We start from the raw sequence: 27,015 nt of genomic DNA on the forward strand, positions 1-27,015 counted from the left end.
TTATTGATGCATAACTGATGTACATAGTCTCAGGGTACAAGTAATAATTTAATACATTCATGTAATTTGTGAAAATCAAATCAGTGTACTTGGGATATCCATCACCTTAAATATTTGTCTTTTCTTTATTCTAGAAACATTTGAATTATTCTCTTTTGATTATTCTCTTTTTGCTATTTAGAAATGTAAATGTATAGTAAACTATAGTCACCCTACTCCTGTTTCATAATACTTGGTACAGTTTGCAGTTATTTTGTGTTTACTTCTTTTTCTCCTCCACTGGAAGAATATAAACTCAGTGAGTGCAAGGACTGGGTCTGATCTGTTCACTATCATATCCCCAGTGTTTTGAAATGTCTTACTTGGCATGTAGCAAGAAGTCATTAAATATTTATGAAACCAGGCCAGGCACAGTGGCTCACATCTGTAATCTCAGCACCTTGGGAGGCCAATGTGGGAGGATCGATTGAGCCCAGGAATTTGAGACAAGCCTGGGCAACATAACAAGGCCCCTGCCTCTACAAAAAATTTGAAAAATTAGCTGGGCATGGTGGCATGCACCTATAGTCCCAGCTTACTCGGGTGGCTGAGGCAAGATTGCCTGAGCCCAGGAGTTCGAGGTTACAGTAAGCTGTGATTGGACTACTGCATCCCAGCCTGGGCGACAGAGTCACTGTGGGAGAGAGAGAGAGAAAAAGTATGAAATAATAGAAGGAAAAGGGAAAGAGGAAGGAGAAATGGATTGGAGGACTGCAGGGAGACATACATGAGAGGAGAGGGGTAGAAAAAGATAGATGCTTATTGAACAACTGCTGCACTTTTTTTTTTTTTTTTTTTTTTTGACAGGATCCCACTCTGTCACCCAGGCTGGGGTGCAGTGGTGTCATCATAGCTCACTGCAGCCTCTATCTCCCAGGCTCAGGTGATCTTTCCACTCTAGCCTCCTGAGTAGCTAGGACTACAGACACATGCCACCATAATAGAGTTAATAAATAACTTATTTATTTAGAAGTGGTCTGGTTCCATCACCCAGGCTCAAGCAATCCTTCCATCTCAGCCTCCTGAGTAGCTGGGACTACAGGCACGCACCACCACATCAGGCCAATTTTTGTATTTTTTATAGAAGGGGTTTCAACATGTTGCCCAGGCTGGTCTCAAACTCCTGAGCTCAAGCGATCTGTCTGCTTCGGCCTCCCAAAGTGCTAGGATTACAGGTGTGAGCCACTGTGCCTGGCTAACTATATTTTTTTTTGTTGTTTCTAAATTGTCTCCTCCACTAGCATGTAAGATTCATGAGGGTAGCTTCTTTGGTTTACTGTATTTTCAAGAAAAACTTCTAGCTCCTAATGAGCTGATTATGTGTTGAAAAAATGAGGAGAAGAGCTTAATTGTCTCTTTGTTTGTGACGGAGTTTCGCTCTTGTTGCCCAGCATGGAGTGCAATGGTGCCGTCTCGGCTCACTGCAACCTCTGCCTCCTAGGTTCAAGCGATTCTCCTACCTCAACCTCCTGAGTCGCTGTGATTACAGGCATGTGCCACCATGCCCAGCTAATTTTTGTATTTTTAGTAGAGACGGGATTTCTCCGTGGTGGCCAGGCTGGTCTCGAACTCCCGACTTCAGGTGATCCGCTCGCCTCGGCCTCCCAAAGTGCAGGTACTACAGGCATTGAGCCATCGCGCCCGGCCAAGCTTAATTATTTTATATGCTTAACTAAAGATTTCCTTTGGGTAAGATTTGCAACATCTCTGTTCTTAGGGTTTTTGAAAATTTTGAAAATTACTATTTTATAAATGTTGAAAAACCGAGTACCTATGTGACTCCATGAATTGAAATGGTTTCTTTTCCCCAGTTCTTTTAGAACTCATCAAATTGAAGCTGTTCCAACCAGCTCTGCAAGTGATGGATTTAAGGCAAATCTTGTTTTTAAGGAGATTGAGAAGAAACTTGAAGAGGTAAGATTTATGTAAAATATTGCCAGGAAGGACCTTGAGGCTAGAGGAAGCAGACACAGGTTTCAGGTGTTGCCACAAGGTGGTACAATTGAAAATTTATATCATGTTGTCAAGTATTGAGTGTAGTTAGATTTCTGAGTGTCTATTAAGGCTTCCTTGTAATTCTAAAAGGAATGCATTTCAGAAATGTATGAATCTCCAGATTTGAGCTAAAGAACTGTAATAAATACTGTTAAAATTGTCACTCTTTTCTAGGTCCTCTTTGTCAGAGGGTCATTCAGTTATGGGCAAAGTTCAAATGTAAAGGGATTCTAATTTATTTTGGTATAATTTCCTTTGAATTAAAAAGGTCTTAGTTAAAATCATTCCAAAGAATAATATTTAAAATAAGCCTTTTTTTGTACATATATCAAAATTCTTTGTAAAAAGAAATTGTGTTTTGATTTCTTAAAGTAGTTTAAAAAATTTTTTTGTTTTAAGAATGATGCTAATTTAAAAAATTTATACTATACAGAAATATATGTTTATGAATAGTATAAATTTTATACTATACTTTTGTTTTAACCTTTTAAATGAAAGTTTAAAATCTCCCCAAATTCTGCCACTCAGAGTTTACTGAAATGTTAACAGTGGTTAACATTCTTTCAGACATCTCTGTGTATATTAACTTACAATTTTAACCTAGGGTCAAAAAAACCTGTTGTTTTTTGTTTTGTTTTGTTTTGTTTTGAGACAGGGTCTTGCTCTGTCGCCCAGGCTGGAGTGCAGAGGTACGATCTTGGGTCACTGCAACCTTCACCTCCCGGGTTCAAGTGATTCTTGTGCCTCTGCCTCCTGAGTAGCTGGGATTACAGGCACCCACCACCACGCCAGGCTAATTTTTGTATTTTTAGTAGAGACAGGGTTTCACCGTGTTGGTCAGGCTGGTCTTGAACTCCTTACCTCAAGTGATCCACCCTCCTTGGCCTCCCAAAGTGCTGGGATTACAGGGGTGAGCCACCGTGCCCACTACACCTGTTGTTTTTTATTATATATGCAGATCTATTTTTATGTACAATAATTAGTTCTTGATAGGTAATAATCATACTAAGGCAATCTAAAAATAACTCTCCAGAAAGAGAGTTATTCTCTTCAGGCAAAATTGATATTTATTTCATTGTTTTAAACTTAGAAGAATCTTGTGATCTCTTTCTGTTTTTTTTTTTTTGAAACAGAGTCTCACTTTGTCACCCAGAATGGAGTGCAGTGGCATGATCACGGCTCACTGCAGCCTTGAGCCCCTGGGCTCAAGTGATCCTTTCAGCTTGGCCTCCCAAAGTGTTGGGATTACAGGCGTGAGCCTCTGCCTGGATGTATTTCATTATTGATTTTAGATCTGAGACCATTCAAGGCATGGTTACAGCCATAATCACAATGCAAATTACACATCTATTAAGGTGATCAAAGTGGGCTGGAATAAATAGAATGTTTAAACTGTATTTCACTCACGTTAGAGCCACAGTGTGAAAGGCAAACATTGTGCTTATCTCATAACCCTTATTGTAGGCCAGAGGACTACTTAATATCTGAGACGATTGCACTGTGGATGGGAATACAGGTGATATAACTGATGTGTCTTGTGAAAGAACCCAATATTACCAGGACTCATTATAATCTACAACCGTCCTGAGGGAGAGTAGGGCCAGGCATTGGCCTAGAAGCTGCAGACCTGTCCTGCAACCATCTTGGGATGCATCCACATGGGGCTACCTGTTTTATAACCTATGTTTTTCTTTTGACAGTATGTTCCATGGCCATAAATCTAAATCTTTACCCTCATTTTTTTTTTTTTTTTTGAAACAAAGTCTCGCTCTGTCACCCAGGCTGGAGTGCAGTGGTGTGATCTTGGCTCACTGCAACCTCCACCTCCCGGGTTCAAGCGATTCTTGTGCCTCAGCCTCCCGAGTAGCTGGCATTACAGGCATGTGCCACCACACCCAGCTAATTTTTGTATTTTTAGTAGAGATGGGGTTTCACCATGTTTGCCAGGATGATCTTTTATCTCCTGACCTCGTGATCTGCCCGCCTTGGCCTCCCAGAGTGCTGGGATTACAGGCATGAGCCACCGTGCCCGGCCGTTTATCCTCATTTTTAATACATAGTACGTATTCATATGCATTTGTCAAAATTTAAGTAGCTTCCTGTGATGAATATCAGGTTGTATTTAACATTTTCAAGTAAAACAGTGCTGTAATAGATTTCCTTTTGCACTCATATTTAAGTATTTAAGCTATGATCAGTTTAATATAAATAAAGGAGGAAAATTGTTGGGTGGTTGGCTATGTGCATTTTGTATGTTGATACATATTGCCAAACTACCCACCACAAAGAAAGTACTAATTTATAAACGTTACCAATTCATGAGAGTGACTATCTTTTCATTTTAAAACATTTATTTTTATTTTTGTAAAGATGGGGTCTTGCTATGTTGGAGAGTAACTATTTTTACTTCACATTTCTGATACTATGTTGGCTGGTTTTTAAAAAAATCTTTGGGCTGGGCACAGTGGCTCACTCCTGTTATCCCAGCATTGTGGGAGCTGAGGCGGGTGGATCACTTGATGTCAGGAGTTCAAGACCAACCTGGCCAACATAGCAAAACCCTGTCTCTACTAAAAATACAAAAATTAGCCAGGCATGATGGCGCACACCTGTAGTCCCAGCTACTGGAGAGGCTGAGGCAGGAGAATCGCTTGAACCTGGAAGGCGGAGGTTGCAGTGAGCCAAGATCATGCCACTGCACTCCAGCCTGGGTGACAGAGCGAGACTCCACCTCAAAAAATTAAAAAAAAAAAAAAAAAAGTCTTTGCCAACCTCGTAGGAAAAAATATCTCGTTGTTTCTTGAACTTCTTTCATTACAAGTGTTCCTATAAAATGAAGTTGCACTCTATAAAGTCTCGGCTTAAAAGTTTTGGTTTTTAAAAATGCTGCCAGTATATTCCTGCAGAGGAACACATAGGATAGTTGTGTCTGACAAGTTGCTTCATTTATTTCAACCCTATTCCATCTAAAAATAAAATCAACTAAATTAATATAGAGATTATCTACTATGAAGTATGAGGGATGGCAGTATATCAATCATTGAATACTTCATTACTGGGATTAACAAATTAGTGTGGTTTTTATTTTACAGTATTCTTTTAGCTTTGCAAATGTATGCTGCTTGCTCCATTTAATTCTTTTCTCTATAACCTCCCTACCAACCTTGTTCCCTTGTTTCTTTCTCCTTCCCACGATTGTCAGTTTCCTAAGTGTTTGCAGCACTAGAAAGTGAAAGTCTTGGAATCTTTTGTCAATTCATGCAATTTCTGATTAGCAAAGGCAGCCTGGCAAAAGATTTTATTTCCACTTTTGTCTTTGTTAGCAATTCTCCATTGCCCTTCTTTGAATTCTGTCTTAATTTTTTGTCCCTATTAAGTTTGCCACAGGACCTACTCCTTAACCTTTTGCCTACTCAGAAAGAAGTACTTTTCTTCAAGCAAGGAGGCACTCAGAACTTTCTCAGTGCTAATGATCTCCAATTTCACAACTGTATTTTATTTTCCCTTTTAACTCCCTCTCCTCATCAGTTTCCTTACCCTCTCTCACTCCCACTTCAATTGAAAATGTTTTATTGTCGAAGGGATGTGATTTTATAAGAGGATCAGCTGTTTCTGAAAAGTAACAGCAAGCGCAAATTATTCTCTATCTATTTTAAGGAGATGGGAGGAGAAGTAGTAAGGTTATAGGAATTTCTCTTCAAGTATGCAGGTAGAATTTCTAAATGTTTGCTGGTGTTTTCCTGCTGTAACTTGTTGCTGTCTGCACATAGCTGTATTCCTGAGGCACTGTGCAAGCAGATGGCATGGATGCACCTGGAAATAGTCATTCATGGGCCACTGGCCCTAGAGGAAGCCTTCCTCTCAGGTGGCCTAACACACTAATGTCATTAACCCCCTCTCATATATTATTTCCACAGAACCTTGAGAGATAAAAGATTTTAAGGAATGTGAAGAAGACTTTGAACTTTCTTCATTTTATGGTGGCAGATACAGCTCTGCTGTCATTGGCTAAAGTTTAGAAATATTGATGTGACCTGCAGTTTCAGTGTGGTATGGTCAAATGGAAGTAGCATTGAATTTGGGATTAAAGCAACCTGGGATTGAGTTCTGGTTTTACTACTCACTATCATATGTCCCTGCCTCTCAGGGAACACAGAGTTTAGTGGGAAGAGAGACATGGAAAAATATGTCCAGAAAAAAGTAACATGGGTTTTTGTGCAGAGGGCCATCAAAATAACTGGTGGAGATAGAGACTCCTTTCCAAAAGAGTTAGCATGTGAGCTGAGATTTGAATGATGAGGTCAGGGGTGGGAGTGGAGGCTAGGAAGAAGTGAGTGTGCTGGGATGGGGTAGGAGTAAGGGCATGGAGGCATACAAGCACTTGGCACATAAGTTCATGGAATTCAACATGTTCATGGAATCCAGAGATGAAGAGGAAGAGAAAGTGGCTGGAGATAACAGACAAATATCCTTCGGATCATGAAGACTCTAGGATAATATGTAAAGACAGACTTCATCCTGTTGGCTGTGGGGAGCCACTAAGAAGTTCAAGCCTGAGAGTGTCAGAAGGATATGTTAGTGTTAGATGGACTACTTGGCAGCAGTATAGAGGAGAAGCATTCTTAATCTTTATAAGCCTCAATTGCTTTTTCTGCTTAATGAGCTAATACTAATGTCTGCCCAACTATTTGTATGGTTTTGTGAAGATTAAAGAAATTATATATACAAAAGTATTAACAACTTGAAGGCCCCTCAAAATATTAGTATTGTTAGTAGTTTTTTTCTACAGTTAACTTAAAATAATTTAAGTGAGCTCTTTTAAGGGAAGCCAACATAAGAGAATTTCTTTTTCACTTAAAAGAAAAACCTGACAGTCATTTTGGTTTCTTGGTTTAAGTAGAAAATATTGGTAGTTAATTTCAGGATACTTATATGTAAGAGATGCTGCCATGACTATTGAGATAAGTAGTCCCTGACTAAATATTTTAGGACAAAACAAGTGTTTTGTCCTAAGACCCATGTCCAAGATTCCAGTTGGCTCTCAGGGAATGTACCTATATATAAGAAAAAGGTTGACATACCGGGCACGGTGGCTCATGCCTGTAATCCCAGCACTTGGGAGGCCGAGGCGGGTGGATCACTTGAGGCCGGGAGTTCAAGACCAGCCTGGCCAACATGGTGAAACCCCATCTTTACCAAAAATACAAAAAAATTAGCTGTGTGTGGTAGCGTGTGCCTGTAATCCCAGCTACTCAGGAGGCTGAGACAGGAGAATCGCTTGAACCCAGGAGGCAGACGTTGCAGTGAGCTGAGATTGCACCACAGCACTCCAGCCTGGGAGACAGAGCAAAACTCCATCTCAAAAAAAAAAAAAAAAAAAAAAAGGTTGATACACCCAGTAGGATGACTAAAATAAAAAAGACAATAACAATTGTTTGTGAGGATGTGGAGAAATTTGAAACCCTCATTAATTGCTGGTAGGATTGTGACATGATGTAGCCACTTTGGGAGTGCCTTAAATAATTAAACATCACCTTATGACCCATCAATTCCACTTCTAGATATGTAACCAAAAGAAATTAGGAGCCTATGTTCACACAAAAACTTGTACACAAATGTCTATAGCAGTATTATGCATAATAGGAAAAAATGAAAACAACCATCAACTGCTGAATACATAAACAAAATATGTTATATCCATACAATGGAATATTATTTAGCTGTAGAAAGGATTGAAGGAGGCCGGGCATGGTGGCTTATGCCTGTAATCCCAGCACTTTGGGAGGCCGAGGTGGGTGGATCACTCGAGGTCAGGAGTTTGAGACCAGCCAGGCCAACATGGTAAAACCCCATCTCTACTAAAAACACCAAAATTTTTAGTACTTTTTTTGGCACATGGTGGTGCGTGCCTGTAGTCTCAGCTACTTGGGAGGCAGAGGCAGGAGAATCACTTGAACCTGGGAGGAGGTTGCAGTGAGTTTGAAACATGCCACTGCACTCCAGCCTGGGTGACAAAGTGACTCCATTTCAAAAAAAAAAAGGATTGAAAGACTGATTGATGTATTTGTCAATGTGGATAAACTTTGAAAACATCATGCTAAGTGAAAGAAGCAGTCACAAATATATGATTTCATTTATATGAAATGTCCACAATAAGCAAATCTATAGAGACAGGAAGTAGATTAGTGGTTGCCGGGGGCTGAGGGATGGAGGAGACAGGGAATGACTGCTAATGGGTATGAGTTTCTTTTGGGGTTAATGAGAATGCTCTACAATTAGATAGTGGTTTTGGTTGCACAACCTTGAATATACTAAAACAACCACTGAATTGAATACTTTAAAAGAGTGAATTTTATAGGATATAAATTATATCTCAATGCTGTTATAAAACAAAACACAACAAAAAGAAATAGTGAACTTAGGCCAGGTTCTCTGCATACTTAGAAACAGAGGTTAGTATCTAATGTCAGTTTATGTAAGTTCCTCAGAGGCAGTAATTATTTGCGTATTTCAGGTACTTATCACAGTGCCTGAACATTGTAAACACTTAAGTCTTTCTTAAAATAATTAATATTATGAGGCCAGGCACGGTGGCTCACGCCTGTAATCCCAGCACTTTGGGAGGCCAAGGCGGGCGGATCACGAGGTCAGGAGATCGAGACAATCCTGACTAACACAGTGAAACCCTGACTCTACTAAAAATACAAAAAATTAGCCGGGTGTGGTGGCGGGCACCTGTAGTCCTAGCTACTCAGGAGGCTGAGGCAGGAGAATGGCATGAACCTGGGAGGCGGAGCTTGCAGTAAGCCGAGATCACGCCACTGCACTTCAGCCTGGGTGACACAGTGAGACTCTGTCTCAAAAAAAAAAAAAAAAAATTAATATGATACCAAAAGGAAGAATTTTGTGTATAAATTATTGCAGATATGTAAGGCTGAAATAAAGAAGATAGGAAATAAAAGCTATTAGAAATTAAAGAGAACAGGTAGCCAGTTCCAAAATAAACATTAAAAGATTAGTATATTTTCTATATATTTGAAATAACCTAGCCATAAAATTTAATGCAAAGCTGTGTTATTAACAAAAACAATATAAAATACCTAAGAATAAACTTATCAAGAAATGTACAGAAGGCTATGTTGGGGAAAAAAAGGCAACATTTTCCCAAAGGACATTAAAGAAAAGGTGAAGATTTACTATATTCATGGATGGGAAGACTTAATATTGTGAAGATATTACCTCTCCCCTAAACATATCTGTATATTTTATGTAACCCCATCCAACTCCAACAACATTTTGGGAGAAGAACTAAGTGATTATAAAGTACATATAAAGGAAAATGTGTCCAAAAAAAAATCAAAAATAGCCAAGAATATTTGGAAGAGAGGAATTATAATTGAGATTTGCTGTGTCAAAGAGTAAAGTGTATTATAAAGCTATAATATTGGCACAGAAATAGCAGCTAGATCATAGAATAAAACAACAACAACAAAATGCTAACATTCATTGAGTACTCTGTGTGTTGTGGGTATTTATATAATTCTCATACAGCTCTATGAGGGTAGTTACTGTTTTATTCCCATTTAACAGATAAGAAAACTGAGAATCATACAAAAATACAAAAAATTAGCCGGGCGTGGTGTTGGGCGCCTGTAGTCCCAGCTACTAGGGTGGCTGAGGCAGGAGAATGGTGTGAACCCAGGAGGCGGAGCTTGCAGTGAACCAAGATCGCACCACTGCACTCCAGCCTGGGCGACAGAGCGAGACTCTGTCTCAAAAAAAAAAAAAGAAAAAAATGAAAACTGAGATTCAGAAAGGTCTAATAACTTGGCTAACTTGTTGATAACAATCAACAGGATATTGGTTAAATAAATATGGTATACTTTAACAATTAAAGACTATATATGACCATTTAAAATTATGTAGAATATTAGTGACATAGTAATTAGGATAATTATATTAAACAAAAAAAGTGGATTATAAAAATATGATCCCATTTAAGATATATATATAAAAGCTTTATATATAACATATATATACTATATTTTATTTAATCAGTACCCTGTTAATTGTTATTCAGGTTCGTGCTAACTTCTGGCTCTTATCACAATGCTGTGAATAACGTTCTCATATCTAAATATTTTTACAGGGCCTCATTTATTTAAGGGTAAATCCCTAGAATTAAACTTTGCTAATTAAGAACACCAAATCTGGGAATCAAAATAGGTTTGAATTCTTGCTCTTCCATGTACTTCTACAAACCTAGCTAAGTTATTAGACCTTATTGAATATATATAATAATATATATAGCATATATAAATCTTATATATATATATCTTAAGTGGGATCATATTGTTTTGTAATCTCCTTTTTCTGTTTAATATAATTAAACAGATCCCATTTAAGATACATATATAATCTTTTCTGTTTAATATAACTAAACAGATTCCATTTAAAAGATATATATCTTAAATGAGATCATATTTTGTAATCTATTTTTTCTGTTTACAGAAAGATTTTCTTGTTTTTGGTACAAAACTCATTTTTTTGTCTGCATATATATGTACCAAAAATGATTTTCTTTGAGTGATAAAATTATGAATGATTTTGGCCAGGTGCAGTGGCTCACGCCTGTAATCCTAGCACTTTGGGAGGCTGAGGCGGTGGATCACTTGAGGTCAGGAGTTCGAGACCAGCCTGGCCAACATAGTTAAACCCTGTCTCTACTAAAAATACGAAAAAATAGCATGGTAGCGTGTGCTGTAGTCCCAGCTACTCAGGAGGCTGAGGCAAGAGAGTCGCTCGAACCCAGGAGGCAGAGGTTGCAGTGAGGCAAGATCGTGCTACTGCACTCCAGCCTGGGCGAGAGAGCAAGACTCTGTCTCAAAAAATAATAATAATAAAAAATTATGAATGATTTATATTTTCTTCTTCTTGCTTACTGGTATTCTAATTTTTCCACAGTGAAATAAATGTTCCTTCTCTAAACATTTTTTTTCAATAAAATTATTATGTTGCTCTTGTTTTTTTTAAACAAGGTGTGTGAGGTTGTTGTCCTCCTTTCATTATTCACCCTGCCAGCTGGCTTAGCTGCTCCTCTGTGCTCCTGCAGTCCCCTGTGTTTCTCTTGATCCCAGTGTATTGTCATAGTGATCATAGCATATTGACATTACTTACTTTTCTGACTCCTATCTCTATATCCTTGGTGCCTGTAACAATATTTAGCTCAATAAATGCTTCAGGAAGGAAAGACTGGGAATGAAGGGAAAAAGAGGACGGGAGGGAGAAGGGAAACCCCCTTGCAGAGATACAGGTCTGAGTTTTTTTTCTGTATTTAGGCCAGCTTCTTTCCCCAATGTCCAAAAGCAAGTGGTGGATGGTATATTACTCATATAATTCTTTATACTGATAGAGAAAATGAGTTGAACAACAACAACAAAAAAGGCCTTGATTTCAGAACCACTTGTCTTTAAGTTCTGATTGCAAGGAACCAAAAATATACATAAGGCTAGCTGTGGTGGCTAACCCCTGTATCCTAGCACTTTGAGAGGCTGAGGCAGGAGGATTGCTTGAGCCCAGGAGTTTGAGAGCAGCCTGGGCAACATAGGGAGATCCTGTCTCTACACACACACACACACACCACACACACACCACACACACACACACACACAGATCCAGATCCTGTCTCTATACACACACACACACACACACACACACACACTCACACAGACGGATCCAGATCCTGTCTCTATACACACACACACACACACACACACACACACACACACACACATTCAATTAACCAGTTGTGGTGGCACATGCTTGTAATCTCAACTACTTGGGGGAGGCTGAAGTATAAGGTTGCTTGAGCACTGGAGATCAACCCTGCAGTGAGCCCTGATTGTGCCACTGCACTCCAGCCTGCGTGACAGAGTGAGACCTTGTCTCAAAAAAAAGAAAAAAAACCTATATGTGTGTATATATATAATTTATATGTGTTTATATATATACCATTTATATGCTTATATATATATATATGTCATTTATATATGTGTGTGTACACACACACACACACACACACACGGAGAAGGGCAGGTTGGGATCTTTACATTAAAGATTCCAGAGTGAATCTTTCCCAAATTATTGAAACATACGAGGGCTATTTTGGCAGAAAATGCTGCCCTGTCCCTCCTTCCCTTCTACCAGTTACATCTAAAAAGCCCTTTTTGTTTTTTATTGAGACAAGGTCTTGCTTTGTTGCCCAGGCTGGAGTGCAGTGGCATGATCATAGCTCACCATCACCTCAAACTCCTGGGCTCAAGTGATCCTCCCATTTCAGCCTCCTGAGTAGGTGGGACCACAGGCGTGCACCACTATGCCTGGCTAACTTTTTTATTTTTAGTAGAGACCGGGTCTTACTATGTTGCCCAGGTTGGCCTCCAACTCTTGGGCTCAAGTTATCCCCCCACCTCTGCCTCCCAAAGTGCTGGGATTACAGGAATGAGCCACCATGCCTGGCTTAAAAAGCCATTTTTAATAAAAGACTTGGCAGGTGTGGGAGTTGTTGCCTGCTTGCCTTTCAGACTTTCCTGGGTAAAAGATCATAAGGGACCTTGGGGACTGCTCCCTGGCCCAGATACTCATATCATGTATCTATTTAAACATGAATTTGCTTGAGGAGAAAGCCAGAGAAATGGACTTAATGTAACCCCAGTGTTATTTTTCTTTCCAGGAAGGGGAACAGTTTGTGAAGAAAATCGGTGGTATTTTTGCCTTCAAGGTGAAAGATGGCCCTGGGGGTAAAGAGGCCACCTGGGTGGTGGATGTGAAGAATGGCAAAGGATCAGTGCTTCCTAACTCAGGTTAGTTTGGGAATGACTTCATTCTAGGAGCACTGACAAGTTTACGAAGGCTGTCAGCTGGGAAAATGGGGGTCTGCTTTACTGTTCCCAAAAAGGACTGGCTTTTAATGTTAAAGAACCAGTAAATTCCAGGGAACAGGAACAGGTCAAAGCCACCTCCTCCCAAGGATTTGGAGCCTCCATCACAGAGTTGCCAATCTTAAGCTTTGGAATTAGGCAAACTTGGGTTGGAGTCCCATCCATGCCATTCACATAATGTGACCTTGAACAAGTTATTTAACTTTCTGAGACTCGGTTTTCTCTTCTGTAAATGGGCTTAATAAATGGCCCCTTTTCATAAGGATTCTTTCTTAATTAACCTGTAAAGCACACAGTCCAGTGCATGGCTAGTGGCCTTGGAAGACCTGTCCATAACTCACAATCGCCGGTTATTCTTATCCAAATCTTTTTTGACCCCACTCTAGTCAGCTTTTGTCCTCATCACTATCCCCAGACTGTTCCTGTCAAGGTCACCAGTGACTACCACATTGCTAAATTCAGTGGTTAATTCCCAGCCTGCATGATATTACACTTACACGTTTTCCTTACCTACTGGCTGTTCCTCCTTGGCCTCTCTTGATGGTTTCTTTTTGTCTTCAAATTTCTAAGCATTGGAGTGTTCCAAGGCTCAGTTCTATTTGCCTTAATTCCTTGGGGATCTTAACTAGTCCTATGCTTTGAAACAGTTTCTACACTGATGACTTTGTCTTTAGTGTGGACCCAGCCACTGAACTACAAGGTATACATCCAGCTGCTTAACTGACAAGTTTACTTGGACACCTGATAGGTATCACAAAGCTAATGTGTGAAACTGAACTACTGATCTTTCTTCTTCTCCCCTCTAAGTATGTACTCCTCCTGCTGTTATTCCCATTCTTGGTAAATTGCTCCTGTGTCCTACTGGTTCCTTGGTCTAAAAGCCTTGAAGTCATCTTTGGCCACTTCTTTTTCTCTTATACTCCACAGCTTAACCCATCAACACATCTTGTCCTCCTCTGTAACCACCACCACCCTGGTCTAAGCCAGCATCATTGTTTTATCTGGTCTCCCCGATTCTATTCTTGCCCACTACTCTGCACACATGCCAGAGTGATCATTGAAAAACTTGTCGAATTGTTACCTTCCTCTGCTCAAAAGCATCCAATAGCTTTGTCTCACTGCATGTAAAAGCAAAGTTCTTAAAATTGCACTGTATGATCTGGCCCCAGTTTTCACTGTCTTACTATGTATGTCCTTGCTCACTTGGCTCCAGTAACACTGACTTTTTTGCTGTTGCATGAATGTGGGATTCTCTTGGTTGGGGGCTTTCTACTCTCTGTTCACTGTCCGGAATTACCTTCTCCCAGATATCCTTGTGGCCCATTCCCTCCTTTCCTTTGGATCTTTGCTCAAATTTCAGCTTCTGAGTGAGCCACTCCCTAACCACCCTTTTTAAAATCTTACCCCCACGGTGAAACCCCATCTCTACTAAAAATACAAAAAAATTAGCCGGGCATAGTGGCAGGCACCTGTAGCCCCAGCTACTCAGGAGGCTGAGGCAGGAGAATGGCGTGAACCCAGGAGGCGGAGCTTGCAGTGAGCCAAGATCACGCCACTGCACTCCAGCCTGGGCGACAGAGCAAGACTCCGTCTAAAAAAAAAAAAAAAAAAAATCTTACCCCCATTACTATTCCCTATTGCCCTTTTCTGCCTTATTTTTCTCCATAGCACTTATTACCATCTGATATACCATGTAATATTTTACTTATTTTCTTATTGTCCATCTCTCTCACTTGAATTGTAAGTTCCTTGAAGACAGAGCTTTTTGTCTGAGGTACACTGCTGCATTCCCAGTGTTTAGAATGTACCTGACACATGGAAGGCCTTCAAAAATGAATAATTTAAAAATGGACAACAGAATGAATGAATGGCATCAAGTAAGCATTCAGTAAATGGTAGCTGTACTGTACTGTTATGCTTCTCTTGTTGGAGAGAGCCTAGGGTTATTTAGAAACAGTATGGATTGGGACCAGCTTTTTGGAGGGCTTAAAATGCCATGATAGGGGCTGGGCACGGTGGCTCACGCCTGTAATCCCAGCACTTTGGGAGGCCGAGGCGGGCGGATCACGAGGTCAGGAGTTCGAGACCAGCCTGGCCAACATGGTGAAACCCTGTCTCTACTAAAAATACAAAAAATTAGCTGGGCATGTGGTGCGCGCCAGTAATCCCAGCTACCTGGGAGGCTGAGGCAGGAGAATTGCTTGAACCCAGGAGGCGGAGGTTGCAGTGAGCTGAGATGGCACCATTGCACTCCAGCCTGGGCGACAGAGCAAGACTCTGTCTTGAGAATAAAAAAAAAATGCCGTGATAGGAACTTTGAAAGTCATTTGGTATATAACCAGTATACCAAAGCTTTTTAATATACATTAGAGCTTCCTAAATAGAAAAGTGAAGTCAGAGCTGTGTTTTAGAGGAGGAAGCTGGTACATTAGACCTGATGAATTGAAAGGGGTGAGAGATCAGAAGCAGAGAGGGCCATCAGGAGGATAGATGTTGCCACTGTCTAAGTGAGCGGAGAGGATGGCCAGCCTTAGTGTAGGCAGTGGGAAAAGTAAGTGTTCTAAGAGTGGATGCCAGAGATACTGGAGGTGAAGGTAATGGGACCTGGGAATTGTATAGAAGAAGCATGTCTGTCAAAGGTGGTGAAATTTCATTACTGACCCATTTTTGAGGGAGGAAAGGATGACATTGGGAGCACAGGTGGAAGCAAGGTTACCTTTAGTAAGAAGAGATGGATGGAAACTTCTTTCTCTGCAAGGGTAGTTAAATATTCAGGGGCATTTTGACAGGAGAGGAGGTTGGTGAGCTCCTGGAGTAGAGTGTAGAGCTTGGAGTCAGGAGAAAAAGTGAAGAGCACCACGTGCGCGGTTGAATAAGGGATTGATGAGAGATGAATGAAAGAAAAATTGAGCAGTAGTTAGGGCATCCGTCTAGTGTGGGCAGCATGGCTTTGTTGTGGAAGGTTCCTGAATTATAGAGTCCCCTTTTTTCCTTCCAAAATGAATGGGAAAAAAATGGCCATAACTTTGCATTCTATGAGCTGCCACTCTAAGGTGGTGTACAAAGAAAAGCTAAAGGCTTTATCTGGATTCCAGCTTTTAGAAATAGAAAGAACTTCAGGAATTATAGTAGTGATCTTTTTTTTTTTTAATGACTGAAGGTTAATGGTTACTTTTATATTTAGATATGCCCATACTGACATTAAGGTTGTTTTTTTTAAAAATTTCTCCTTTTCCTCCTATTTTGTTGTTGTTGGTTGATAGTGTTGGTTTGTCATCAAAGATCATATGCTGATGGAAAGCTGTTGAATGATTTTGAAAAGCTGTGTTCCCTCCAGATAGATTCTTGCCATGTTCTTCCCACATTAGGTGCTGTACCCCAGACCCCAAGGGATCTTACCCTGGGGAAGGATAGTTTCTGCTGAAACTGACACTTATTGGCAGCCAAGAGTGGTGTTGAAATACAGACTTACCAAGAAAAGCCATCACTGGAAATTGCCAGCTCCTTTTACATCAACCAACAAATGGCTATTTGTTAGAGATTAGCTACATTAAAGCATTAATAACCTGTCCTAGTTTGAACCAGCATCTTAAGGAGAATTGCTAGTTCATTTGGCATGTACATAATGTTAGGGGGTTTATTTATTGTTAACAAAGTAAGATTTACTTAAATGTAATTTGTAAGAGCTTGGTAATGATTACTGAGATGATTATATTATGGATTTTTAGATTTTGTGCATTTTCCATCATCTCTTTTGCTGCCTGGGTACCTTTTAGTATCTTCTCCATGAGTTCTGCCTTTCCCTCATCTCCTTTGAAACGACTCATATAGCATATCTCCAGGAGGCCAACTTTGATTAATCTAACATAACATATTATTCCTTCATTCCTTTTTTCTGCCGTTCAGCACCTTGAGTTCTCAACTCTGTCCCTTTATGGGCAGCATGATACAGAAAGCTTCAGGGTCTCCTATCCCCAAGGTAAACTAGAAAGAGCATAGCCTTTTAGAAACTGCCAAACCTGGGTTCAGATCTAGGCTCTGTCACTCAGAGGGTATATACCTTCCCTGAGTCCAATGGTCTTATCTAGAATATGATGAGAATAATTTCTATCCATAGAACTGTTGTGGGGATTAAATGAGATAAGGAAGATAGAGCATCTAGCATAGCAAGTGCTCAGTAAATCATTGTTTCCTCCCCAGACCATATGATAAACATTAATTTTGCTTAGACACATAGGTTTGTCTCAGCCCCTCAAAAGGACTTTGGAAACTTGGAAACCATCTGGGATTCATCAAATGCTATGAATCAGTGAATGTGCAGTTAAAACTGAGCTGTTGAATGTTTACATACTTCCTAAAACAAAAGGAAGCAGTAGAGCATAGGAATTGGGAGTATGAGCTTTGGCAACAGGAATCTGCATTCAGATGTAGCTCAGCTACTTACTAGCCATGTGGTCTTGGGCACGTTATTTGGTCCCTCTGACCCTTATAGGATTGTTTTAAAGATCAGATGAGACCAGATATGTTGAGGTGTTCAGCATAGTGAAAGCTCAATAAATGCTGATATTATAGCAGCAGCAGTAGCAGATTTTACTTCCTGAAGCCCCCTTTCAATGACCAAGAGTCCTTTTTGGACTATTACGACCAGGTCCAACTATCTCAGTTTGTTTTTTACCTCGTGCTCTTTGATGTTATATATCTGCAATAGAACTGGATTTTCTAGGCTGTAAATTTGTTTATTTTTTAAGGATTTAGACCTTTTTTCCAGTATTAAGAGAAAATTTTCTTAGCAGCTAAGTTAGGATGACCATTGAATCTCAGTCTTTTTAGGGGCAATCCCTGAGTTGTAAGACACATAATAAAACCTTTTTTTCTATCTTGTTTCAGTTATTTAATACTATAGGCATACTTTGCTTTAACAGTTTATTCCATCTCTCTTTTTTTTTTTGAGATGGAGTCTCACTCTTGTCACACAGGTTGGAGTGCAATGGCATGAACTTGGCTCACTGCAACCTCTGCTCCTGGGTTCAAGCGATTCTCCTGCCTCAGCCTCCCGAGTAGCTGGGATTACAGGCACCTGCCACCATGCTCGGCTAATTTTTGTATTTTTAATAGAGATGGGGTTTCACCATGTTGGCCAGGTTAGTCTCAAACTCCTGACCTCAGGTGATCCACCCACCTCAGCCTCCCAAAGTGTTGGGATTGCAGATGTGAGCCACCGTGCCCGGCTTCTATTCCATCTTTTATTAAGGCACAGATTATCTGATTAGCTATTATGACATAATTTGATCATCTTTTGAAATTCACATAATCTATTCATTTATTCAACAAGTATTTATTGATTTCCTATGTGTCAAGTACTCTTCAAGGGCCTGTGGATATAGCAGTGATCAACACTGACAAGGGCTCTGCCCCCTTGAAGTTTTCATTCTATTGGACGAATACAGACAGAAAACACATACACATATAAGTAGTTTCAGATCAGTGCACTGTGAATAAAATATGACTTCATTTCAGGGAGAGGCCAGCTTTAATTTGAGCTAATTCTTAATGAGAGGAGGAGCCAACTGTTGGAATCCTATCGTTATATTAATTGATTGCCTAAAACGTTGACTGCTGAAAATGTTGATTTCTTGGTGAATTTTTCTTTTTGCACTTGAAACCTTTCATTTGGACAAGGTAGACATGGCTGATTAAGCAATGAGATATTAGTCTTTGTTGTCTAGTCTTTTTTTCCACTATTTTACTTTGATAATAAAATTAATATTTTAAAAGCTTTGTATTATTAAAATTGCATACACTTGATGTAAAAAAATTAGAAAAAATAGACAAAGAAAACGAAGAACTACCCTACCAAAATTCCACTGTCCAGGTTAGGAGTTGGCAGATTATGCCCTGCAGACCAATTCTAGCCCATCACCTGTTTTTTTATTTTGCGTTTTGTAAAATTTTTATTGAAGTCTAGCCTGTAGTAAAGGGCATAATTCCAGAGTGTACCACCTGATCAATGTTTACAAATGAGTACACCTCCAAGGTCAAGACACAGAATGTTGCCAGTACTCCAGAAGCCTCCCTCCTGCCCCCCTGCTATCACTATTCACTCCCAAAAGGAGCCATTATTTCGAATCCTATCACCATAGCTTGATTTTATTTATTTTAGAAATTCATACAAATAGAACCATAGAACAATAACATTTACTGTTTTTTAGGTCTGGCTTTTTTTTGCTCAACAGCGTAAGATTCATTCATATGCTTGCGTGTGGCAGTAGTTTGTGTTTACTATGCAAATACCCCAGAATTTATTCCCTGTGCATTTGATGTATCTTTGCATTGTTTCAATTTGGGGGCCTGATGAATAAAGTTGTTACGAATATTCTTATAGATGTCTTTTAGTGGACATTTCCATTATACTTATTTCCACTGGACATGTACCCAGGGCTAGGTGATAAAGTACAGTATAGCCAAACAGGTTTTTGGTGTGGATGTACTATTCTACATTTCTTTCCACATTATATGAGAGTTTTAGTTCCTCCGCATTTTTGACAGTACTTGCCAGGTTTTTTAAAAAATCAGGTTAATTGATGTACAATTAACAATAAACAATAAAATCAACCCTTTTTAGATGTATAATTCTGTGAATTTAGACAAATGCATACAGTTGTGTAACTATCACCAGAAATCAAGATATAGACAGGCTGTTTCAATTACCCCAGAAAGTGTCCTCATGTCCCTCTATAGTCAGCCCCCTCAGGCCCTTTCAGCCACTAGTTTGATTTCTCTCCCTGTAGTTTTGCTTTCCCTAGGAAGTCATACACATGAAATGATACAGTATGTAGCTTTTTGAGCCTCCTTCTTTCACTGAAATTTATACATGTTGTTGCATGGATCATCAAGTATTTTGTTCTTTTTTGCTGCTGAATGGTTACCCCTTCACCAATTGATGCACATTTGGGTTTTTTCCAGCTTTTGGCAATTATGAATAAAGCCACTATAAGCATTCACATACAGGTTTTTGTGTGGACATAAGTTTTCATTTTTCTTCGGTAAATACCTAGAAGTAGGATTGCTAGTTCATATAGTATGTGTATGTTTAGCTTTACGTGAAACTTCCAGACTGTTTTCTTAAAGTGGCTGTATCATTTTACAGTCTTTTTGGTATTATGTTGACCTTTCATTTATTTCACATCCTCACTAACACTGGGTATTGTCTTTTTTTTTTTTTAATTTGTTCTAGTAGGTATGTGGCACTCATCATGATTTTAGTGTGAATTTTCCGATGATTAATGAAGTGAAGCACTGTTTCATGTGTTTCTTGGCCATTTGGAGATCTTCTTTCATATAATGCCTATATGTGTCATTTGCACATTTTTATATTGGATCGTCTAACCTTTTCTAGTTGAGCAGTAGGAGTTCTTTTTTTTTTCTTTTCCTGTAATCCACTGTACCTTAGAAAGGAGTTCATATAGTCTGGATACAAGTTCTTTGTCAGAGATATATGAGTTGCAAATATCTTTTTCTCCCTCTGTCTGCCACCTGTTTAAAATAATTTTATTGGAACATAGCCAACATTTGTTTATGTATTATCTATGGCTGCTTTTGCACTACAAGAGCAGAATTGAGTAGTTGTGATAGAGACCTACTGACCTGCAAAGCCTAAAATATTTAGTGTCTGATCCGTTACAGAAAGTTTGTTAACCCTCGATCTAGATAACTGTATTCATTTTCTATTACTGCATAACAAATTGCCACAAATTTAGTAGCTTAAAACAATGCCCACATTTATTAGCCCACAGTTTCCATGGATAAGTAGGCTGAGGACAGCTTAGCTGGGTCCTCTGCATAGAGTCACACAAGGCTGCAGTCAACGTGTTGGCCAGGGCTGGGCTCTCATCTGGAGGCTTCACTGGGGAAGGATCCATGTCCAAGTTCATTCAGGTTGCTGGCAGAATTCATTTCCCTGTGGCCTTGGGAATGATAGCTTTCCTCTTTTACTGGCTATAGGCCAGAGCTGGCCTTCAGCTCCTAACGGCCAGTTCCCTGCCACGTGGCCCTCTCCATAGGAAGTCCACAACATAGCAGTGAGCTCATTCAGAGCCAGCAGGAGAGCAAGAATGAGTCTTCTAGCAAGGTGGAATCATTTAATGTAACAAAATGACAAGCGTGACATCTCATTATCTTTGCCATATTCTGTTGGCTAGAAGCAAGTCACAGGTTCTTCTCACACTGGAAGGAAGGGGATGTACACCAGGAGGATCACCTTAGAGTCTGTCACAGTTACTATTAGTAATATATTGGTGTCTTAAGTTTACAGATGTTTTTCCATATTTATATAGTTGAATTCTGTTTTTAAGCAAAAATGGCATCATATAGTTTCTTTTGTAACTGGCTTATATAATAATATCATGAATAATGTAACATGAACATTTTTTTCATGTCAGTAAATCCAGATCCATATCATTTCTTATTGTGGCTTGTATCATACCTCACTATTTGAATATACCGTAATTTATTTAATCAATTCCGTCTTGTTAAGTATCAGGATTGCTTGTGGTTTATGTCACATTTTACCAGGCTGCCATAGAAGTATATGTGAGTGCCCATTTCCCCACACTGCCTCAGTGCTGGTTGTAATTCTGTTGCAGTCAGTGGCTCTTGACAAAAATGTGTATGTGAAACTGAACACCTCCTTTTCTCCTTCCTTCTCCTGTGTATCTGTTTTAGATAAGAAGGCTGACTGCACAATCACAATGGCTGACTCAGACTTCCTGGCTTTAATGACTGGTAAAATGAATCCTCAGTCGGTAAGTATGACAGAGCTTATATCCTGCTAGTAGGTAGGTCTTGCAGCCCTTTCTACTCCATCTCCTGACTCAGACTGTAAAGTGCAAAGTGCTCAGACTCACAAAACTCAGTGTTCCCCAAACAGTTGACAAACGTCTGTGCCCAGAAGAATAAGAAATAGTTCCCACGCCCAGGGCATCCACAGATCTGTAAAAGAGTGAGTGCAGCCAGAGATGCAAGGTGCCACACCTGGGTTGTGGTCAGGGAGGATGAAGGCAGGAACAGCCATATCTCTCTGGGCCATCAAGGAGAGCCCCACAGAGGAAGCAGCTCTTGAGCTTAGTGCCCAGGTGGAAAGGAGGAGCGTTCCAGGAGGAGGGAGGGGTGGCATGAACAAAGGCATGACCTTTTACATTCCATTTATTTCCCCATGTTCTTCCTTTTGCCTGACCTGTCCTTACCTGACAAATGACTTGTCTTTCAAAATTAGCTCAAATGTTATCTCCAAGGACCTCTTTCCAAGTTGCCGGGGAGCTGTAACCAGTCCCTCTCCTGAGCCACATACTGGACTGCCAGCTTAGTGCCTGTCGTGTTATGTTAGTCATAATATGCCTCTCTCTCTTCCCTGTTAGGCTGTGAGTGTCTCAAAGCATCAAAGCACATCTTATTTGTCTTTATGTTTCCAGAATTTAGCACAGTATCTGACGTTTTTAGGTATTCTATAAACAACCGTTGGACTAAATTGCATTTGTCTAGTGTGTTTATGCCTTGTATAGATTTTCCTGGTCCCCACATTGTCAAGGGTCCTCCTAGACTCTTCAGCTGCAGTGTTGAATGGACTTGATATAGTGAGATTTCTGTCAACTTGATATACTGAGCTTTCCGTTAATAAAAAAGAAACTAAGATGTTTCTTTCCAATGTAAGTTAATTTTTTTGTTGTCTCAGTCTGGTTTGTTTTAGGTTTTATTCCTGTGGTTCTCTGGTAATTTGCAAGATTGGATAAAACAACTAAATCTCACTCCCACTTGCTTTTTTAAAATGCTTTTTCTAAGTAACCAAGCACATTTTAGTTGATGCCATGACAGGTGAGAGATTTGCATCTGTGATGTTTCAGCTGAATACACACCATCGGCACTGACATTTCCACTGAGCCCGCTCCAGAAATCTGGACAGAACAGAGGCCACCAGTATAGGAGGTGGCTGGCATCCTCCTTCCCACCCACTGCACATGCCATACACAGCTTTGGCAGGCTGTTCAGACTTCACACATCAGCTGCCTTCATTCTCTCCATTTATCTTTGTACTGCCCATTTTGGGGGCAAGGTGTCAGCTTATTTTCCTTCAGCACCTGTTAACACCCAAAGGAATTAAAGATGAAAATAGCAGACCTTTCTATTAATGTGCTAATGGACTTCCCTTATGCTCAGAGGATTTCCAGAGGATTTGACTGGAAATCGTTAAATGCAGTGGAAATTCTAATTTCAGTGTTTGGCTCCAGCAGCAAGTGTACATGAAGAACACCTAGGGGCCAGATTAAAAATCATCTTTGTGTATGGACTCTCTAAAGGGTGAAGATTCATGTTTTCTCTATTGTTAGTAAATAGAAAGTGATTTTCTTTGTTAACTTAAAAGGGGAAAGGTGGTGAGTTTCTTCTGTACTACTGGTCCATATTTTTAAATGATGTTTGTTCAGTATATTGTGTTCTGAGACACCTGACCTTTAAGCCATCAGACAGAAGACTGTGCCATATAGAAAGGAAACATTTAGTTTGTCCAGACAGAGGAAGGGGAAAAAAAGGAATTAGTCACCCTTACCAGGAGGTACAGAAAAAAACAGAGCTCCTTACATTCCCATGGATGATGTAGAAGATCTCCTAGCTTCTTAATGTACTGTTAAAAACCTAGGACTACCAGAAACTTTTAAAAAATCTAGCTCTTCCTTATTTTAAGCATTCAGTTAAAATACTGAGATCATGGCAGGGAAATTATGCTATGTTCCCAATTTTGCTATTTCTCTTAAGTTTTCCTGGGATTTTGTTACATGGTAAATTTAGCAAACATCATGTGATCTAATCCCAGGCAGTTGTTAAATGGAACAAATTGTGGCTCTGCACTTCAGATTGGTTTGATTCTTCTTATTGAGCCAAAGAGTAACACAAGCACCTCATTCTCAGCAGGCTCTGTGCCCTCTGTAGGGATAAGTCCTTTATCATTGGTGGCATTTCATCCACATGCACATTGGATTGAATCCCAAGAGTTTCTGTGTTTTTTGTGTATGCTTTTTCTCTCAGCAGCCTGCTAAAAATTGGAGTTCATATTTCCCACCTACATGGAATGTTTTAAAACCGAATCAGACTAGTATGAACCCACTTTGAGGAGGACAGGTGAAAACAGGCTCAATTTCTATGAGAAATTTGGGAAACCTGCTCCTTTCTGCTGCTCTGCGAAAAGCATGGCCTTTACAAATTCTTCCTTTTGAAGAATCTGGTTCCAAATCTATTCCAGAAAGCCAAGTTTCATATTTTAGAGAAAGTCATGTGACCTGGATAAATAAATGATCTCAGGGCTAGATAGTGTAGAAACATTAGCAATCTTAAAACAAAAAAAACACCAAGTAATGAATTTTCTTTCTTATTCACAGGCCTTCTTTCAGGGCAAATTGAAAATCACTGGCAACATGGGTCTGGCTATGAAGTTACAAAATCTTCAGCTTCAGCCAGGCAATGCTAAGCTCTGAAGAACTCCCTTTGGCTACTTTTGAAAATCAAGATGAGATATATAGATATATATCCATACATTTCATTGTCAGAATTTAGACTGAAACTACACATTGGCAAATAGTGTGGGATAGATTTGTTTCTTAATGGGTGTGACCAATCCTGTTTTTCCTGTGCTCTGGGTGAATAGAGCCTGATGGTATACTACTGCTTTGCAGAATTGCATACAACTGTGCATTACAAAGTTAATATGGTAATTATGGTCTGGGGTAAAATTGAGTTTCAGAATAAAATTACGAACAGTAGAATCCAAAGAACTATGTAAACAAAAAAGCTTTTGTTTTGCTTACAAAGTATATTTAAGGATTATTCTGCTGAAGATTCAATTTAAGAGTTTTCCTTGGGAGAACTAAGTAAGAAACACAGTGCCAACAGCTGGCCAGTAATTAGTGTTGTGCACTTAATGTCATTAATCAATTTCTCAATAGTTCTTAAAATTAGTGAGATTAAAAAAAAATCTAAAAATTTTGCATTTCATGCTATCAGGAACAGTATTTTCTTCCCAAATCAAAATAAAAGAAATATGATCAGAGCTTGAACACAGGCTTATTTTTAAAATAAAAATATTTTTTAAAATGGGTTTCCTTCTTGAAAAATCAGTGTATTAGTCATAAAACACTATTATTAAGAATAATTGAACAATAAAGTTTGCTTTGAGATGCACAGTTTTCAAATTATAATCTCATTTCAATTTATAAAGTCTCAGTCTTTTGTTATAATTTTCCTTTTTCATATAAGTTTAATTATCTGCATTTATCTTTTTTCCTAGTTTTTCTAATACTAATGTTATTTCTTAAAATTCAGTGAGATATGGAATAAAATAATGCTTTGAGAAGAATGTTTAATAGAAAATTAAAATAACTTTTTCTGGCCTCCCTTGTTTTTACTGTGTATGTTCTTCTCGTTCAGGGCTCTCTAGATAATGCAGAATAAAGAGAAACATTGGGGGATTTATAAACTGAATGTTATCTGGACATAATCACTAAGTTTTGATTGCGGAGGCAGTGTGGTATAATAGAAAGAGCACTTGACTGGGAGCCAATAAGGAAAGACTGGACCTGTTTGCTAAACTATTAGGAGATTTTAAGTAGATGATCAGAGGTAGAAAACCAGCTGGTTTCATTTGTTTAGGTGTTTGGAGCCCTTGCTAATATAGTCAGGACTATGGATCAGATCTCCTAAGACCATTTAGCTTTGCATGTTCTGTGACCAGCAGAACAGCATTTGGTGATAGGGCAAGAGGATATATTAAGCCAATAGAAGTTGATCCCAAGTTCCATAAAATGAATTCAGAACACAGACCTACTTCCTAATCATAGTAGCTTCTTACTCTGAGAAGACAAAGACTTCAAGAAAAGAGTTTCAGCAAAATGTCTGATTTCTCTGTAGTTTGGATTCGCTGCATCATTCTGTCCTCACTTGCCCCAGATAACAAGAGATACCTGAAATAGGCTTTAGGATGAAACTCAAAAACTAAAAGGAAAAACAAAAACTGGTTCTTAGGGTAGGAATATGTTCATAGATGACGTAATTTGTTGCATGATAGAAAAGTACTTAGTGATAAAATAGTTTGATTTTTCCCCCTTCTGGTATTATAGTTTGGAGGAAGGAGATTAAGTTTTAATTTGAGTTAAAACTGCCGTTACTAATTGTGTTAGTTGAAGAGATCAAGTCTCAGTTGCCTGATTGATAAAGTGGAGATACTAATAGCGGCTTCCTAGGATTATGAGAAGCGAGAGAGATAACATGTAAAGTACCTACAGCAGTTGCTAGTTTAGCGTAGTCATTCAGTAAATGTGAGTTCCCTTGCTCTTCTCACCATTAGCAGCACCACTTGCTCCTGTGATATGTGATAATGATGTTTGTAGTGTTATCTCCTACTTTTGGAGTCTTTTGTTTGTTCATTTAACAAGTATATTGAGTGCCCACCATATACAGAGTACTATATAGAGGGTATAATCTCACTGGAGGTACTAGTCAGCTCTTTTTCTCAAGGTGCTTACATTCTAATGGGTGAGACAGTCAGAGACAATTATTATTGACTATGAAGTGCCCAGCAGGAAATGGTTAGGGTGCTGTGATAAGCAGTCATAGCGAGGGACCTTGATAAAGTAGTTAAACGAGATGTCTTCGAGGAAGTAATTTTTAAGCTGAGATCTGAAGGTTAAGAAGGAGCAAACCATGCAAAGAACATTGCATGAAAGGGTGGAAACAGGCTTGACTTGTTCCAAAAATTGCAAGGGGGCCGGTGTGAGTGGAATAGTGAGCAGGAAGGATAGGCCTGGGATAAGATCGGATAGACACACAGAAGCTAGTTTCATTGGGATTTGTTCATTGTGGTAAAGCTTTTTTTGTATTTCATTCTTAGTGAAGTCAGGAGCTGTTGACAATATAGCTTTACAGATGTTTATTTCTTACTTAGGCTACATATTCATCTTGCCATCATATCCTAGGTCTGGAACCCAGACTAACGGAGTAACCA

General features: G+C 39.3%; 1 protein-coding gene across 4 annotated transcripts in view; it reads left to right on the forward strand.

Annotated features, from left to right (window-relative positions):
• Positions 1–25,406, forward strand: part of SCP2 (sterol carrier protein 2) — a 129,392-nt gene extending 103,986 nt beyond the window's left edge. For all 4 annotated transcript variants that reach the window (XM_030818833.1, XM_030818834.1, XM_030818836.1 and 1 more), the window contains 4 exons: positions 1,851–1,953; positions 12,767–12,896; positions 21,696–21,775; positions 24,398–25,406. In XM_030818833.1, coding sequence (XP_030674693.1) covers positions 1,851–1,953; positions 12,767–12,896; positions 21,696–21,775; positions 24,398–24,493 — 409 coding nt within the window. In that variant the 3' untranslated portion in view covers positions 24,494–25,406. The remainder of the gene's footprint in view (positions 1–1,850; positions 1,954–12,766; positions 12,897–21,695; positions 21,776–24,397) is intronic.
• Positions 25,407–27,015: the final 1,609 nt, after the last annotated feature.

Source organism: Nomascus leucogenys, chromosome 9 (assembly GCF_006542625.1).
Source record: "Nomascus leucogenys isolate Asia chromosome 9, Asia_NLE_v1, whole genome shotgun sequence".
NCBI classification, from domain to species: domain Eukaryota; kingdom Metazoa; phylum Chordata; class Mammalia; order Primates; family Hylobatidae; genus Nomascus; species Nomascus leucogenys.